Genomic DNA, 18,309 nt, shown 5'->3' with positions numbered 1-18,309 from the left:
CCATTGTTTTGGAGGCCAAAATAACGGCACATGTCTTTAGTTGTCCTCAGTTGTCGCCGACAGGGTCGTGGCTTGTCGCAGGTGGCGTACGTTATCGTAGGTGTCGTCATAGGTTGTCGCAGGTGTGGTTGTAGGTGGACGTCCTAAGTCGTGATGGTCGGGTCAACGGTTGTCGGTAGCGCGCCATAGCTTGACGTCGATTAGGTGGTAGAATGTTGTAGCTCGTCGTAGACATTGTCATAGAGGGATCCAGTCGCCGGTTTTTCAGCGACCTGCTACGATTATGACAGTCGCTGGCAGTCGCCAGAAAAATCGCCTGTGGCGAACTAATTGGTGAGTTTAGAAGAGTTTGCACTCGACTCATACTCGCAGCATGGTCGACACGAGGTCCTAGGAGGTCTTTGTAACTCTCCTTCATGCTCGAGAGTAGTCCCCGCATACTCAAGGCGTTAGCTAGGTCGCGGCATATTTTTCAACATGCTGAAAAATGCCCACGAGTAAAAAAAGGTCACCACGGAAAAAAATCTTTTTTTTTTTTTTTTTTTTATTCGTAGGTTTAGTCGAGGTAGGTCGTAGTAGGTCGTAATGCTATCGTAGGTAATCGAAGGCAATGGAAAGTAGTCGTAGGTAAAACTCGTTGAGAAAAAAGGTAAGTAAACCGACCGGTAATGTTAAATGGCCGCTAAACTTTATTAAAAGTTGTCTGGCTTCATAAAAGTGTCTCCACTCCTTCTCTCCCCCTTCACTAAAGGACTTACTGTAACTGTGCATGATGGGTGTGAATTTCTGACAGCCGTCTTCTACATTTATGTCCATCGTGGGAGTGCATTTCAGACAGCACTCCCCCGCTTACCCTGGCCACTGCCTTTGTGATCTGTTTGTGTGTGTATGTGTGTGTGTGTGTGTGTGTGTGTGGGTGTGGGTGTGTGTGTGTGTGTGTGTGTGTGTGTGTGTGTGTGGTCGATCGGCTCATGGTTTCATCGCTGACGGTCGATCCAGCTCAAGATTTTGCAGGCGAGTGCCCTCGAGCTTGAAGGTCGAAGACAGTCGCTGAAAAGTCGCGTTAGTGGGACAGGCCCTTTAATGCAGACTGCACATTGCATTCTGGTAAAATCTACAGATTCTAGTTTCAATTCACTGATTTGAGATTTCAGAAAAAAAACATCCCACCTGGCCACATTAGAGGGGCCTGAGCTATAGAGATAGGTTGTGCAGGCGAGAACTTTATTCGTTGGAGCACAAGAGGATTGGGGGGTGATCTAATTGAAGTGTATAGGATCATGAGGGGAACTGATAGGGTGAATGCACAGTCTTTTACCCAGAGCATAGAAACATAGAAAATAGGGGCAGGAGTAGGCCATTCGGCCCTTCGAGCCTGCACCGCCATTCGATATGATCATGGCTGATCATCCAACTCAGTATCCCATCCCTGCCTTCTCTCCATACCACCTGATCCCTTTAGCCACAAGGGCCACATCTAACTCCCTCTTAAATATAGCCAATGAACTGGCCTCAACTACTTTCTGTGGCAGAGAATTCCACAGATTCACCACTCTCTGTGCAAAAAATGATTTTCTCATCTCGGTCCTAAAAGACTTCCCTCTTATCCTTAAACTGTGACCCCTAGTTCTGGATTTCCCCAACATTGGGAATAATCTTCCTGCATCTAGCCTGTCCAACCCCTTAAGAATTTTGTAAGTTTCTATAAGATCCCCCCCTCAATCTTCTAAATTCTAGCGTGTACAAGCCGGGTCTATCCACTATTTCTTCATATGAAAGTCCTGCCATCCCAGGAATCAGTCTGGTGAACTTTCTCTGTACTCCCTCTATGGCAAGAATGTCTTTCCTCAGATTAGGTGACCAAAACTGTACGCAATACTCCAGGTGTGGTCTCACCAAGACCCTGTACAACTGCAGTAGAACCTCCCTGCTCTTAATACTCAAATCCTTTTGCTATGAATGCTAAAATACCATTTGCTTTCTTCACTGCCTGCTGCACCTGCATTCCTACTTTCAATGACTGGTGTACCATGACACCCAGGTCTCGTTGCATCTCCCCTTTTCCTAATCGGCCACCATTCAGATAATAGTCTACTTTCCTGTTTTTGCCATCAAAGTGGATAACCTCACGATCGAGAGGGCAGGTTTAAAGTGAAAGGGGCAAGATTTAATAGGAGCATGTGGGAAATCTTTTCGCTCAGAGGGTGATGGTTATATGGAAAAAATTGACGGAAGTTGAGGCAGGTAGTACAACAGCACTTAAAAGACATTGTACTGGTATAATGATCGGAAAAGTTTAGCGAGATATGGGCCAAACACGGACAAATGGGACTAGATAAATTTAGACTTTAGACTCAAGAGACAGAGCGGAAACAGGCCATCGGCCTACCAAGTCCGCGCCAACCAGCCTTCACCCCTGACACTATTCTACACACACCAGGGACAATTTTACAACTTACCAAAGCCAATGAACCTACAAATCTGTACATCTTTGCAGTGTGGGAAGAAACTGGAGAACCCGGAGAAATCCCACGCAGTCACAGCGAGAAAATACAAAATCCACACAGACAGAACCCCTAGGCAGGATCGAACCCGAGTCTCTGGTGCTGTGAGGCAGCAATTCTACCGTTGCGCCACTTTGCTGCCCCTAAAATGGCACACGGATATGCAGGGAATGGAGGAATATGGATAAGAGTTTGTCTTGGCATCATGAGCGGTACAGATATTGTGAAACCGATGGGCCTGTTCCTATGCTGTAGCTTGATGTAGCTCTCCATCTTGATGTTTTCACTGACTTTTATTTGTCACACCTTGCCCAGGGAGATATAAAAGAGACTATAAATTCTATTGACACAAAGTGCTGGAGTAACCCAGCGGCTCAAGCAGCATCTCTGGAGAACATGGATAGGTAACATTTCGAGTCAGAGGCCTTCTTCAGACACTGAAAAGAGGAGAACTTCTTCAAAGTAGGCATACATACATAGGCATACATAGAGGAGATTTTGCAGTGGGAAATGTCGAAACAAGGAACTGCAAGTGCCAGTTTACAAAATAAGACACAAAGTGCTGGAATAACCTCAAGAGGTCAGGCACCTATCCATGAGGTCACCTATCCATATTCTCCAGAGATGCTGCCTGACCCGCTGAGTACTCCAGTGCTTTGTAACCCAGCTTTGGCATTCCTTATTTCTACATATTCTATTGAACAAGATGTTACCTGGGTTTTATTTTCATTTCAATTCTAATTTTATAAAATACTAATACAACTGACAACATTAACAGTTGAAGCGTCAAAGCACTAGAATGAGTGAAAAATAAACAACAGAAAAATGTAGTACAAAGTTCCCCAAGAAAGTTAACCTGTAATTGTAATCTGATTTACGAAAATCAGATGAGAGCTTTCAGGAAGAAAACTGCATCATGTTGTTTCTTGTTCTTACTGTAGCATTAAAGTTGAACCATATTATGATACTAAAACAGAAAAGATATCCAAAATAAAAACAGATCAGCAACTAAAGGGCAGCAAAGTGGCACAGCTAGTAGAGCTGCTGCCTCACAGCAATAGAGACACGGGTTCGAACCTGACCTCCTGACACATAATAAAAATAGTTCAGTATATAGTTACGTTGTGTTTGTATGTTTACATATATCTTTTTTCCCATTTATTATATTGTACACAGAGCTGTTGTGCTGCTGCAAGTAAGAATTTCATTGTTCCGTTTGGTACAATTGACAAGAACGGGTGATCAATGGTCGGCATGGACTCAGCAGGCAAGACCTGTTTCCATTCAGTATTTTTCAATCAAAAAGACCAAAACTAAAAGTGTGCCTCAAACAATGAAGCAGAATAACAGCATGGTGTTTGGTCCCTTGATTCATTGGGCAGCATTTCCAGAGGGAAGGATGGTTTCTTCTTTAAAAGCAGTTTATTGCTTTTAAAGAAGAGACCATTCTTCCCTTTATAGAAGGTAGATGCTGTGTCACCTCTAGCCTACCATCAGATATTTGAGGGAATTGTTTGGTATCTTATTTCTACATCTTACCTCCAAGACTGGTCGACAGTGGAGTTGTTCAATATTTGTGAACTTAGTGTACTCCTTCAATTCTTTGCTGAGCAGCCTCAATTGATGATCTTTTTCTTCAATGTTATTTTTAAGCTCTGTTTGCTTTTGCTGATAATCCTTTATCTGGTCTTTCAACCTACTGTTTGCAACTACCAAGTGTTCCTGAGAGTGTAAAGGAAATAAAACGCAACTGAGAATGAAGTATGAATTAAACATTCACCTGGTGATAAAGACAATTAATTTATACGTCTAAAAAAAAAAACACAAAGTGCAGGAGGAACAGCGGTCAGGCATCATCTATGGAAGACAAGGATAGGTGACATTTTGGGTCAAGAGATGCTGCCTGACCTGCTGAGTTACTCTGGCACTTTGTGTGTTCTGTTTTGTAAACCAGCATTTGCAGTTCCTCGTGCTAATAATTTGTCTGTCCTCTATGTTCACTAATTATTATCACATCAGCAACATTGCAATTACCAAACGCATTTCCCATCTCTTTTGCAATTTACCTCACACAAGACATGTATCTTGCAACATGCCTCCTAAACAAGCTTCATTCATGTGTTAGACTTGGCAAGACACAGCGCTCTGAAGTAAAGTGAGACATCTGTGGGCCCAGGACCCATTCTGGACATTTAAACACCTAATATCGGCAAGGTGCAGTACTGAAGAAACAATGTACATAAAAAGGTGCCAATTTTTGGATGAGACATTAAATAGAGGAATACCTGGCTCTCTGAGTTAGATGTAGATTCTGTGCAAGAGCAGGGGAATTATACCAGTATATATTAAACCCCCCCCCCCCCCCCCCCCCCTGCATCCACCTATCACTTGCCAGGTTTTGACCTGCCCCCTCCTTTCTTCAAGCACTCATCCCTTGACTGCAATCAGTCTGAAGAAAGGTTCCAGAGATGCTGCCTGATTATTCCAGTACTTTAGCGGCTCTTTCTTTCAAATTATTCTTTCCTTTTCAAATTCCTGATTGACCCCATCCACCTACCTTGCCTGCATAGAGGGGATCACAGTTGCTAGCTACGACGGAAGGGACAGTGGTTTTCATGGGTACAAAATAATGTACGCAATAGATCAAAGATCAGGCACTTATGAAATCAAAGATCAAATCAGAGCAAGAAGGTGTGTAAACATTCAGATTATAATTCCAAGTGCTCTAGATGTGTTTTTTTCTCCCTGTGCCTCTCCTGGGAATGTGCCCCAAATGCACCTGAATCGTCTCTTCCACAAATGCAGCCTATTGTTTTACCTGCACCACACCCAGTCTCAGCCCATTCAAATGGACCTTCCTCTTAGTTTGACTTTGGATTGCTCCATCTCCCTTACTCCAACTGACCAGAATTTGTTATGATTTCCATCTCCCAAATGTTCCCCTAGCAAAACCTGGTGAACTTGACCAACTTCACTCTGCAGAACGAGATCCCATAACGCCTCCTTCCTTGTAGGTCCAGAAACATTAAAAAATATATCTTCTTACACATTCTTCATTCTCTCTACGCCTTTAACAATCGTGCTATTACAGTTTTTAAATCAGCAGAAGTGCAGTCTCCATCATAAAATCCCTTTAATTTGTGCTCTACTTTTCCAGCATACTTGCTCTTCTGTATTTCTCCCATTCCTCGACTGAGAATACACAGTGCACTGCTCTACTGTTCCTGAGAATAATTCAACATATTCTCTCTTTGACCCCTCTGCCTCATTCTTTCTTTTTAGCACTGTAATACATTTGATATCAACAATTCACACCCCAAACATCCTGAGCACTTTGTATCCAGGACCAAGAAAAACAAGAATCTTTACTTTGATCTATTGGCTAGTTATACTTATATTTGCATGTTCTGTTCCTTCCCAATAAAGCCTGGTTATCATTTAGAGAGAGACACAAGGAACTGCAAATGCTGGTTTACAAAAAAACCCAAAAAACATTGCTGGAGTAACTCAGCGGTTCAGGCAGCATTCCTGGAGAACATGGATAGGTGGCTTTTCGGGTTAAGACCGTCACCAGTATCTGAAGTTTGTACGTTCTCCCCATGACCTGTGTGGGCTTTCTCCAGGAGCCCCAGTTTCCTCCCACAGTGCAAAGATGTGCAGGTTTGTAGGTTAATTGGCTTCGGTAACAATTGTAAATTGTCCCTAGTGTGTAAGATAGTGCTTGTGTACGGGTGATTACTGGTCAGCGTGGACTTGGTGGGCCAAAGGACCTGTTTCCAAGCTGTATCTCTAAACTAAATATCAATGTAAACTCCAGCTCAACAACTTTAAGATTGTCAGGATGAAGTCATTTCTTGCAAAAATATTTGCTGCAGATCTAAGTGATCTCAATCAACCTAGTTTTTGCAGCTGTAATACTTTAACTGTCCTGCTCTCTGCATTGCTTGATACCAGTAAGCCATGTGACAGAAGGATCGAGAGGAGCTGCAGTCAAACCCGACAGCAGGTCTGGCTCACCTGCCGCGGAAACAGGAACCTACCCGTATGACCCAATGGGCCGCGCGTCCAGCCACAGAAATACCCGGCGGGCCATGGCCTGTAGGGGGAGCCGCCAAACCCAGCCCTGCTCATCCCCCGAAGACCGGAGAACTGAAGAGGTGGAATTTAATGCAGGAAGATGCAGGAAGATTGTTCCCGATGTTGGAGAAGTCCAGGACAAGAGGTCACAGCTTAAGGATAAGGGGGAAATCCTTTAAAACCGAGATGAGGAGAACTTTTTTCACACAGAGAGTGGTGAATCTCTGGAACTCTCTGCCACAGAGGGTAGTTGAGGCCAGTTCATTGGCTATATTTAAGAGGGAGTTAGATGTGGCCCTTGTGGCCAAGGGGATCAGAGGGTATGGAGAGAAGGCAGGTACGGGATACTGAGTTGGATGATTAGCCATGATCATATTGAATGGCGGTGCAGGCTCGAAGGGCCGAATGGCCTACTCCTGCACCTAATTTCTATGTTTCTATGTTTCTATGTTAAGAAGGAACTACAGATGCTGGAAAATCGAAGGTACACAAAAATGCTGGAGATACTCAGCGGGTGCAGCAGCATCTATGGAGCGAAGGAAACAAGCAACGTTTCGGGCTGATTTCACCCCAAAACGTTGCCCGTTTCCTTCGCTCCATAGATGCTGCTGCACCCGCTGAGTTTCTCCAGCATTTTTGTGTACCACCGAAGAGGAGGCAGCTGGTAACAACAGTCACAAGGAGCAAGGACCAGAAGGAAAGGGAAACGGGGTCTGGCCTTCCACGCCCTCAAGATCAGCTGCAGGAGGCATCCCTAGGGTACACAGGTGGATGGGCAAGAAGAGGGATGTCGGTTCGTTGAACGATTCAGACAAAGGCTGGGGGCCCTGCAGAAGCCTGGGGCTCGCCTGGATCAGGCGCCGCTCCACAAGGCTGGACTGAAAAAAATGTCACTGCATGTTGTACGTGACAATAAAGTACCATTGAACCACCCCTCATTCTCCTACAGTCCAATAGAGTCCTAACCTGCCCTCTCCCTACAGCTCAGGCCCTCGAGTCTCGGCAACATTCTTGTAAATCATCTTTGCAATCTTTCCAGTTTAGTGATGTCTTTGCTACAGCAGGGATCATTAAACCTGAACACAAATATACCAAGTGCTGCCTCACCAGCATCTTGCACAACTGCAATACAATGTCTCAACACTTGCCCAATCTGAACATATTAGGTGTTCAATGCCCTGACTGATGAATGGCCAAACGGTATTTTCACTACCTTGTCTATCTGTGATGCCACATTGATAATAATTAAATTATCTAAATACTGTTTCTCCACCATTCAGCCTTTGATGAGCTTTAAATTATGCCACTAGCATAATCAGGTTAAATTCTCAACTCGGTCACTCCCTCTTCTCCTCTCCCCCATCAGGCAAGCGGTACAAAGGTGTGAAAATGCACACCTCTAGATTTGGGGACAGTTTCTTCCTACTCATTATCAGGTAACTGAACCATCCGACCAACAACTAGAGAGAGTCCCATTTACCTCATTGGAGATGCTTGGACCGTCTTAAATTATGTTTACCTTCCAAAGTCTTTCCCTTTCTAACACCTCTTTCAAATCTTCTGGTGAATCCGATGCTGTGGAATGTTGTGCCTCATTTCTTCTGAGTTTCAGTAAGTCACTCTCATTTATCTGTGGCAAAGTATCCAGAACCTGAACTTGACCAGCAATGTTACCTGCAAACAGTTTAGAACAAAAAGGTGAATGTGAAAGCGACCATAATCTGCTGTTGGCAGATTAATATTGACTGATATAGATGTATCCATTTTCTTTTCTTTTTTTAACATTTAACTAATAATTATTTTTTAGTTCAGGGAATATTGCTCTCTCACAATAATCCAGTACTCCCAGTGATCCAATACTGCCGACACGAATTGTCCTCTGCCTAAATAAATTAAACTTCAAAAAATGTAATTCCGGGTAAAATGTTGCACCAAGGTTGCAGTTGTGTTTATCAGGTTGTAGTGACAAAGAAAGATGAAGTCAGTGCTAAGGGAACAGAACTTAAGATAATGACTTTGGTGTTCTTGAAATTTTGATGAAGGAAATTTTTCACATGCTTGAATTATAAGTTGGACAGAGTGTCACAATTTAAAGTCAGCAGAGTATCAAGTGGAGACTAGGCACAGAACAGCAACAGGCCCTTCTGCCCACAATGATGCCATGTTTACCCAATCTTTTCTGCCTGCACGTGATCCATTTCTCGCCATTCCCTGCATATCCATGTAACTATCTACAAACCTCTGAAATGCCACGGTTGTGCCTGCCTCCACCACCACACCCAGCAGCACATTGCAGGTAAATTAAAACTTGCCCTGCACATTTTTCACATTTACCCCTCTCACTTTAAAGCTGTGCTCTCTTAGACATTTCCACTCCAAGGAAATGGGTTCTGACCAGTGTGTGTATCCAAATCTAGATTTTTCCAATTGTAATTGCAATATAAGGCAACATGTATGTGTTCAACACAGCAGGTGAGACTTTCAAATAATAAATGTGAACAAATAACCTGGAAACATTCTGCAAATGTTTTAAGTAAATGAAGACACTTATTTACACCGAAGTCAATCAAATAAAACTTTTTCTGGGGAATTTGCCATAAACAAAGGAAAAAATTGCTCTAGTGCTACCTTTGAACACATCACCCTGAAACACCACTCTTTAACTGGTACAGCAACAAATTGAGAAACATTTGAATAGCAGCAGTTAGAATAATTATTAATAGAATTCTTAAATCTAAAAAGGCAACAAGGAGGTCAACATTCACGAGATGGAAATATTTCTAACACCAAAAACTTCAAGGACAAATCAAGGTGTTAGCAAATGAAAAATACAGTTCGGAAATGCAATTTTTCAAGAGACTATTTACAATGCAAATAATAAATGAAGAATAACTCCGAGTGGGCTGACACAGGGGCATTCCTGATTGAATATTTGTGGTGGTGGTGTACAAATTATTCCTCTATAATTTATAGTTATAACTTACCTCTGGGGGTGGTAGACGCAGCCTGTAATTGCAATTTTGCAATAGTATTGTCTTTCTTTTCCACAGTTTGTTCCAAGACATAAATCTGAATAAAAAATAACATTCATACAAATAATTATTTTAACTTGCATTATCTACCAAAGTCTATTCTTTAATATTATGGGTAGTTGGAAGATTCTGTGGTATCCAAACAGTTACTAAAGATATGGATTTAGCTATTTAAGTTTACAGTTATTATAAAATTATTTTTTGTCTGAGATTGAGGAGGAATTTCTTTATAAAGAGCGGTGAATCTGTGAAATTCATTGCCAGAGACAGCTATGGAGGCCAAGGCATTGGGTATTTCTAAAGCAGAGATTGATAGGTCCTTGATAGGGAAGGGCTCAAAGGTTACGGAAAGAAAGCAGAAGATTGGGACTGAGGGAAAAATAGATCAACCATGATCGAATGGCAGAGCTGACTCGATGTGCTGAATTGACTAATTCTGCTCATGTCTTATGGTCTAATTGTTATAAGTCACAAGCAAAATTTAAATTACCGTGGAAAATCAACAGTAATCTAGGTAAGGCAGATAGTATATGAGTTTTCACTGAAGTGTACATAATGTACACCCAATTTTAGCACACAATAATCTGTTCACAGACAACATACCCGTTGCTCTAAAGATTTCTTGATATTGTCCCTCTCCACACAAGCCTGGCGATATGCATCAAATGCCTTGTTGAGCTGCTCGCCAATATTTTTATCCATATTTACCAAAACAATATTACAAATCTAAAATCTGCAACACAAAAATAATATTTATCATCAACAATTGCATATCAACCTTCAGAACACTGTGACAGTCTCATCACCTTTCACCATAAGGCAGAAAGAAATAGACCCAAGAATGTAACAAAGTCACAACGTGTTGGGATAACTCAGCGAGTCAGGCAGCATCTCTGGAAGACGTGGCCGGATAAGCGATGTTTTAGGTCAAGACCAAGGTCAAGGTCAAGTTTTGGTCGGTGGGCGGCGCGAGTCACGTCGCAGCGGCCTCTGCAGTCCATCTGTCTTTTTATTATTTTTTGTCTTGTTTGAATGTAGATTTTATTATTTTTATTTGTGTATGTGTGCAGGAGGTGGGGGAAACTTTTAAAATCTATCCCCTGCACGGAGAACCCGACCTTTTCTCTGTCGGGTCTCCGTTGTCATTGGGGCCTAGCACCGTGAAGCGGCCTCCAGCAGGAACGACCTGGGGCTCCAGTCACGGAGCTGCGGACCTACTCACCATCGTGGAGCTGGCCGAGTTTGGAGCGGGTGGAGCTGTGGTGGCGCTCGGCTGCGACCTGACCCCGGAGATTCGGAGGCTTACCGCACGTCTGGTGGACAGTGACACCGGGAGCCCGCGGGTCCCTGCTGGGAGACCACTTTTCGGGGCTTCCGCAACGGCTACTTCACCCGCCTGAATTGCAGGGTTGAAGAGTACCTGGAGCGGGACCTTACATCATCGCCCGGCACGGCTTGGAATGGCTGTGGGACTTTGCTAGCGCCCGCCGGGGGCTCCAACAACAAGACCTTGCATCACCCGGCGCGGCGTTAATGGCCGCGGGACAATTACCATCGCCCGCTGGGGGCTTTGACTCTGACATCGGGAGGGGAATGGGGAGTGCAGGGGAGAGATAAGTTTTTGCCTTCCATCACAGTGAGGAGGAGATGCGCTGTGATGGATGTTTGTGTAAATTGTGTTGGGTCTTGGTTCTTTCTTGTGTGTATGACTGCAGAAACAACATTTCGTTTGAACTTCAATGGTGTTCAAATGACAAATAAATTGTATTGTATTGTATTGGATTGACTTGGTGGGCTGAAATGTCACCCATCCATGTTCTCCTGAGATGCAGCCCGACCTGTTGAATTACTCCAATATTTGTGTCTTTTTTTTGTAAACCAACCCCTCTGCAGTTCCTTGTCTCTCCATTTCATAGAAAGATATTGGGATGAGGTTGGAGCTGGGGAAGGAAGCCAGGGAGCACTTTAGACTTTAGAAATACAGTGCAGAAACAGGCCCTTCAGCTCACCGAGTCTGTGTCGACTAGCGATCACCCCATACACTAGCATTACCCTACACACTAGGGACAATTTATAGAAAACCAGAGCACCCAGAGCAAATTCACACAGTCATAGGGAGAACGTACAAACTCCATACAGACAGGACCACAGGTCAGGATCGAACGCAGGTCTCGGGTGCTGTAAGGCAGCAGCTCTACCGCTGCACCACTGTGCTGCCCTTCTTATACTCACATTTTCTTGTTGTTTATTATGGGTGTGTTTACATATCTGTGGTGCTGCTGCAAGCAAGAATTTCCTTTTCGGGACATATGACAATAAAACGCACTTAACTACATCCGTATAATTTCTGACAGTAAACCCTTCCCCACTAGCGGGTTGAAAGATAAAGGCTTTTAATTGTCACGTATCCATTAATTTTTTTATTTGCAACAGCTAATAATAGGCAGGTAAACACAATACATAAATATTAAATCCAATCCAATAAATTAATAACCATGACATTAATGCAACTTCCCATCTATTGTCCCCGGCTGGTAATGATTCTCTCGATGTTCATCCACAATCTCCCACCAGGACACCCGACTCTCTCTGCTTCCTTGAACAGATTCAACATCAGTCCAAATTCGAGACTAGTCTCTGTTACCTGGCTCAACTTGTTCTTACACCGAACAAACCTTTCCCACCACTCCATTCATTTCTTTCAAAACAAAAACACAGTTGTGGGAAGTTGAAGTTCTGGCCGTAACCGAGGCAGATGGAAGGTTCCCTGTATCGGCATCACTCCACCCACCACTTGTTTTTAGGTGTACAGAGCGTAGCAGTCACTAGACTTTCCCCTGCAGTCCTGTCTCTCCCCTTCCCCCACTTCTTGATTTTCAATACAGGGGAAAATTGGGTGACTAGCATCCTCTGTAAACCTACAAATTCCACACAACTGCCTGAACTCCACTTCTTGCTGCTCTACTTTCTGCGAGGACGCCATTATATTCTAGTCCACCGCATCGGTGCTGACAAAGCCATTTTCGATATCGCCTATCTCCATAAGTTGTTCCTTTTTTTCACAATGTTGAGTTCCCTTCTGCTAATGCAAACAAGGCCCACAACCTGTTCCACTTCTCACACACCCGCTTTTATTCCTTTTCGTCACCATCAGAACAAAATATTCCCCACATCCTTACCTACCCTCCACCCAAAAGACATAGAAGCAGAATTAGGCCATTCGGCCCATCGACTGCTCCACCTTTCAATCATGGCCGATCTATTTTTCCTCTCAACCCCATTCTCCTGCTTTCTCCCTATAACCTTTGATGCCCTAACTATCAATCTCCACTTTAAGAATACCCAATGGCACCGTCTGTGGCAATGAATTCCACTGGCTAAAGAATTTTCTCCTCAACTCCATTCCAAAGGAAGTGAGGCTGTGGCTTTATTCTGAGGCTGTGTCTTCTGGTCCTAGATTCACCAGTGGAAGCATCCTCTCCACATCCACTGTACCCAGGGCTTTAATTACCACTGCTTCGCCTAACACATCCAGCATGATACCTTCTACATCAACTTTTCAGCATCCTAAAGGTACCATTCCTTCTGAAATGCCGAGGTCCTCTCTTGCACTCCACCAGTACTTCCTCCAGTAGACACTTCCCCTGCATTCAAAGGAGCCATAGCTGCCCTTCCAAAAACAATTTTCAGATTTCTCACAGGCTGGAGTGCAGTCCTGACCTCGCACCTAACTGTGTGGGAAGGAACTGCAGATGCTGGTTTACACCGAAGATAGATACAAAATGCTGAAGTAACTCAGTGGGACAGGCAACATCTCTGGAGAGAAGAAATGGTTGACATTTCACGTTGACGTTTTGGATCTGAAGAAGGGTCTCGAGAGATGCGGCCTGTCCCGCTGGGTTACTCCAGCATTTTGTGTCTACCTCATTGGTGGCCTTTCAACTATCTTTAATCGGATTTCAATGTTATATCATTGCACTAAATGTTGTACCCTTTATCCTGTATCTGTGCACTGTGGGCGGCTCGATTATATTCATGCCTTGTCTTTTCTTTGACTGGACAGCACCCAAACAAATGTCTTTCACTGTACCTCGGTACACGTGAGAATAATAAACTAAATGAGACAACAATTTCCTTGCACTTTCAATTTAGTCCACCATACTCATTTCTCATGTGGACTCTTCTACATTGGAAAAGCAAACACCAAATTAGTAACAGCTCAGCAAAATGAATATAATTATCGCTCAAGCTCATTGCCTTAGATCGCATGGGATCGAAGGATAAATAGCTGAACGTATAAAAAATTAACTTCATGGAAGAAAGCATAGGGCGATGGAAGGATGTTTTTAGGAATGGAGGCCTGTGACTAGTTGTGTGCCTCAGGGTTCGGTGCTGGGCCCATTGCTGTTTGTCATCTAGATTTAGATGAGAACGTACAAGTTTGCAGATGACACTAAAGTGGGTGGTATTGGAGATAGTGAAGATGGCTGTCAGGAATTGCTTGATCGGTTGGGCAGGTGGGCTGAGGAATGGTTAATGGAATTTAATGTGAAGAGCTGCATTATGGGAAGTCAAACAAGAGCAGGATCTACACAGTCAATGGCAGGACTCTGGGAAGTGTTGTCGAGCTTGGAGATCTAATTGTGCTGATCACCATGTTATAGGAAAGATGTTTATCAAGCTGGAAAAGGTGCAAAGAAAATTTACGAGGATGTTGCCAGGACAAGATGGCCAAGGAGGATGTGGGGTGACCAAAATCATGAAGGGAATAGATCGGGTAAATGCACAGTCTATTGCCCAAAGTAGGGAAATCGAGCACCAGAGGACATAGGTTTAAGGTGGAAGGAGAAAATTTAATAGGAACCCGAGGGGTAACTTTTCACATGAAGTGTGGTGGGTGTAAGGAATGAGTTTCCGGAGGAGGTAGTTGAGGCAGGTACTCTTGCAACATTTAAGAAACATTTACACAAGTACATAGTTTGGATAGGTTTGGAGGGATATGGGCCAAATGCAGGCAGATGGGACTAGTGTAGATGGGGCATGTTGGTCGGCGTGGGAAAGTTGGCCGCAGGACCCGTTTCCAAGCTGTATGATTCTTAAGTGTGGATTCAAGCTCTCAGTTCCCTGTAATTTCAGTCTTCAACCCAATTCCACTAGAACCTAAAGTTGCAGCCTCCAAGGCTACATCAAAGCCAACTCAAGCTCACAACTGCATGGCCAAATGCCAAAATTGGCTTCAGGTTTGCAGACTACACCACTGTGGTGGACCAGATAACGAGCAATGACAAGAGTACAGGAAGGAGATAGAGAACATAGTGGCATGATCTCAAAATAATAACCTCTTCCTGAATGTCAGCAAGGCAAAGGAGGTGGTCATCGGCTTGTGGTGGAGTACAAGTCTCAATCAGCATCAAGTGAAAATGGTTGAGAGCTTTAAGTTCCTTGGGGTTAATATTACCAATAATCTGTTGTGAACTAACCACATTGATTCGACAGCCAAGAAGGCACATGAACGCCTCTATTTCCTGAGGCGACTGAGGAAATTGAGGATGTCTTCAGCGACTCTTACAAACCTCTACAGATGCATGGTAGAAAGTATACTGTCAGGTTGCTTCACAGCTTGGTTTGGGAACAGCTCTGCCCAAGATCATAAGAAATTGCAGAGAGTTGTAGATGTACCCCAGTCCATCACACAGATCAGACCTCTACCGTTGACTCCATCGACACTTCACACTGTCTTGGAAAAGCAGGCAACATTATAGTGAAAGGCCTGGATAGAGTGGATGTGGAGAGGATGTTCCCACTAGTGGGAGAGTCTAGGACCCGAGGCAATCAAGAATCAGTCATTCTGCATCTTAAAAATTCTCAATGACTTGGCCACCACACCCATCTGTGCCAATGAATTCCACGGATTAACCACCATGTGACTCAAGAAGTGCCTCCTCATCTCCTTTCTAAATACATGTAGTTTTATTCTGAGGCTATGGCTCTGGTCCTAGACTCTCCCACTGGTGGAAACATCCTCAACATTCATTCTGTGCAGCAGCTTAACAGGCCAGTAAACCCAATACATACGGGTATTTTTTTTTTAAAATTCAATAAACTAACAACTGTAATACTGGTGGGAAAAAAAAGTCCTGTTGCAACCACAGGCAGTCCATAGAAGTTCATAGTTGAGGTTAGTGTTGTGAGGAGTTCAACAATCTGATGGTTGTTGGGAAGAAGCGTCAACACTTCATAGAGCCACTAAAACATTTTTTTAAACTAAAGAGAAAGCAGGTTGTAAGCACAGTTGGCAAGGCATCAAAGTACCTTGTGTCTGAAAATTTTAGTTAACTTCCCATCTACACAATAGAGTAAAATAATACAGTAAAAAAACTCAGGAGAGAGCAGTTCATAAGCATCACAGTTTGTGAAGTATTCTTATGACTTTATCCATTTTTGGTGACTTTTCACCTACACTTCCTAAGGCATTACAACATAACAGAAATTCAGGAATAGTCTGTAAACTCAGAGAGAAAGCAGTTGGTAAAGGATCACAGTTCCTTGGGTAGGTAGTCATTTCAGTTAGTTTTCCACCTACATTTCAGAGAGCTATTAAAACATAATGAAAATCAGGAGATAGCAAACTGTAAACCCATGAGGAAGCAGTCTGTATGCACCAGTTTGTAAAGTATCCCAGTCCTTTGAGGGTTTTGTCATTTTAGTTAACCTTCAGCCGTCCAGTGTACAGATGAAGGATAAAGAGTAAAACATTTGTTCCAATAGACAATAGGTGCAGGAGTAGGCCATTCGGCCCTTCGAGCCAGCACCGCAATTCAATGTGATCATGGCTGATCATCCCTAATCAGTACCCCGTTCTTGCCTTCTCCCCATAACCCCGGACTCCGCTATCTTCAAGAGCCCTATTTAGCTCTCTCTTGAAAGTATCCAGAGAACCGGCCTCCACCGCCCTCTGAGGCAGAGAATTCCACAGACACACAACTCTCTGTGTGAAGAAGTGTTTCCTCGTCTCCGTTCTAAATGGCTTACCCGTTATTCTTAAACTGTGGCTCCTGGTTCTGGACTCCCCCAACATGATTCCTGCCTCTAGCATGTCCAAACCCTTAATAATCTTATATGTTTCAATAAAATCCCCTCTCATCCTTCTAAACTCCAGAGCATACAAGCCCAGTCGCTCCATTCTCTCAGCACATGACAGTCCCGCCATCCTGGGAATTAACCTTGTAAACCTACACTGCACTCCCACAATAGCAAGAATGTCCTTCCTCAAATTAGGGGACCAAAACTCTACATAATATTCACTAGGGCCCTATACAACTGCAGAAGGATCTCTTTGCTCCTATACTCAACTCTTGTTATGAAGGCCAACATGCCATTCGCTTTCTTCACTGCCTGATGTACCTACATACTTACTTTCATTGGCTGATGAACAAGGACACCCAGATCCCGTTGTACTTCCCCATTTCCCAACTTGACACCATTTAGATAATAATCTGCCTTCCTGTTTTTGCTACCAAAATGGATAACCTCACATTTATCCACATTAAACTGCATCTGCCATGCATCTGCCCACACACCCAACCTGTCCAAGTCACCCTACATTCTCATAGCATCCTCTTCACAGTTCACACTGCCACCCAGCTTTGTGTCATCTGCAAAATTGCTAATGTTACTTTAGTGCAAGGTAAAGTCCATTAAAGTCTGACTAAAGATAGTTCAAAGGTCTCCAATGAGGTAGATAGGTCAGGACCGCTCGCTGGTTGGTGAAAGGATGGCTCAGTTGCCTGATAACAGCTGGGAAGAAACTGTCCCTGAATCTGGAGGTATACATTTTCAAACCTGTACCTCTTGCCTGAGGGGAAGAGGGGAGAAGAGGGAGTGACAAGTCGCACCCTGGCCACTCCCTCTTCTCCCCTCTCCCATCAGGCAAAAGGCATAGAAGTGTGAAAATGCACACCACCAGATTTGGGGACTTTCTTCCCAGCTGTTATCAGGCAACTGAATCATCCTACCACAACCAGAGTGCAGTGCTGAACTACTATCCACCTCTTTGATGATCCTCAGACTTTCCATGATCGGACTTAACTGGCTTTACCTTGCACTAAATGTTATTCCCATATAATATAGCTATACACTGTAAATGGATTAATTGTAATCATGTATTGTCTTTCTGCTGACTGGTTAGCACACAACAAAAGCTTTTCACTGTACATCGGTACACATAACAATAAACTAAACTGAACTGAACTGACTGGGGTGAGACTCGTTCTCGATTATGCTGGTAGTCTTGCTGGGCGGCAAGGTGCAGCACAGATGGAGTCAATGGAAAGGAGGTTGGTTTGTGTGATGTTCAGGGCTACGTCCACAGTTCTCTGCAATTAGTAAACTTGGGGAGTAGGCCATTTGTAAACTCAGGAGGAAGCAATTCATAAGCATCACAGTTCCCTGGGACTGTAGTTACTTTAGTTAACTTTCCACCTACACTTGTAGATGAAAATTTGACGAAAGTGACTACAGACACAAGGAGCTGTGATGCTCTACAGACTACATTGCTCACACAGTAAAAACACAGCAGAAAGTAGTTTGTAAAGGATTACAATTCCTCATGTCTGTTATAATTTATGTCAGACTTTCCACCTACACTTCATGGATCAATACACAGTAAAACCAGTTTGTAAAACATAGAAACATAG

The 18,309-nt window shown here is 43.6% G+C and overlaps 1 protein-coding gene across 1 annotated transcript in view; it reads right to left on the bottom strand.

The window, feature by feature from the left end:
• LOC129698825 (TRAF family member-associated NF-kappa-B activator-like) overlaps positions 1–18,309 on the bottom strand; it is a 45,896-nt gene that overhangs the window by 25,715 nt on the left and 1,872 nt on the right. The window contains exons 2-5 of the mRNA XM_055638137.1: positions 10,217–10,346; positions 9,566–9,650; positions 8,101–8,255; positions 4,044–4,226 (exon numbers count right to left, since the gene is read on the bottom strand). Of these exons, the coding sequence (XP_055494112.1) occupies positions 4,044–4,226; positions 8,101–8,255; positions 9,566–9,650; positions 10,217–10,315 (522 nt within the window). The 5' untranslated portion in view covers positions 10,316–10,346. The remainder of the gene's footprint in view (positions 1–4,043; positions 4,227–8,100; positions 8,256–9,565; positions 9,651–10,216; positions 10,347–18,309) is intronic.

Source organism: Leucoraja erinacea, chromosome 7 (assembly GCF_028641065.1).
Source record: "Leucoraja erinacea ecotype New England chromosome 7, Leri_hhj_1, whole genome shotgun sequence".
Classification (NCBI taxonomy): Eukaryota; Metazoa; Chordata; class Chondrichthyes; order Rajiformes; family Rajidae; genus Leucoraja; species Leucoraja erinaceus.
This window is presented reverse-complemented; position numbering and strand designations above follow the sequence as displayed.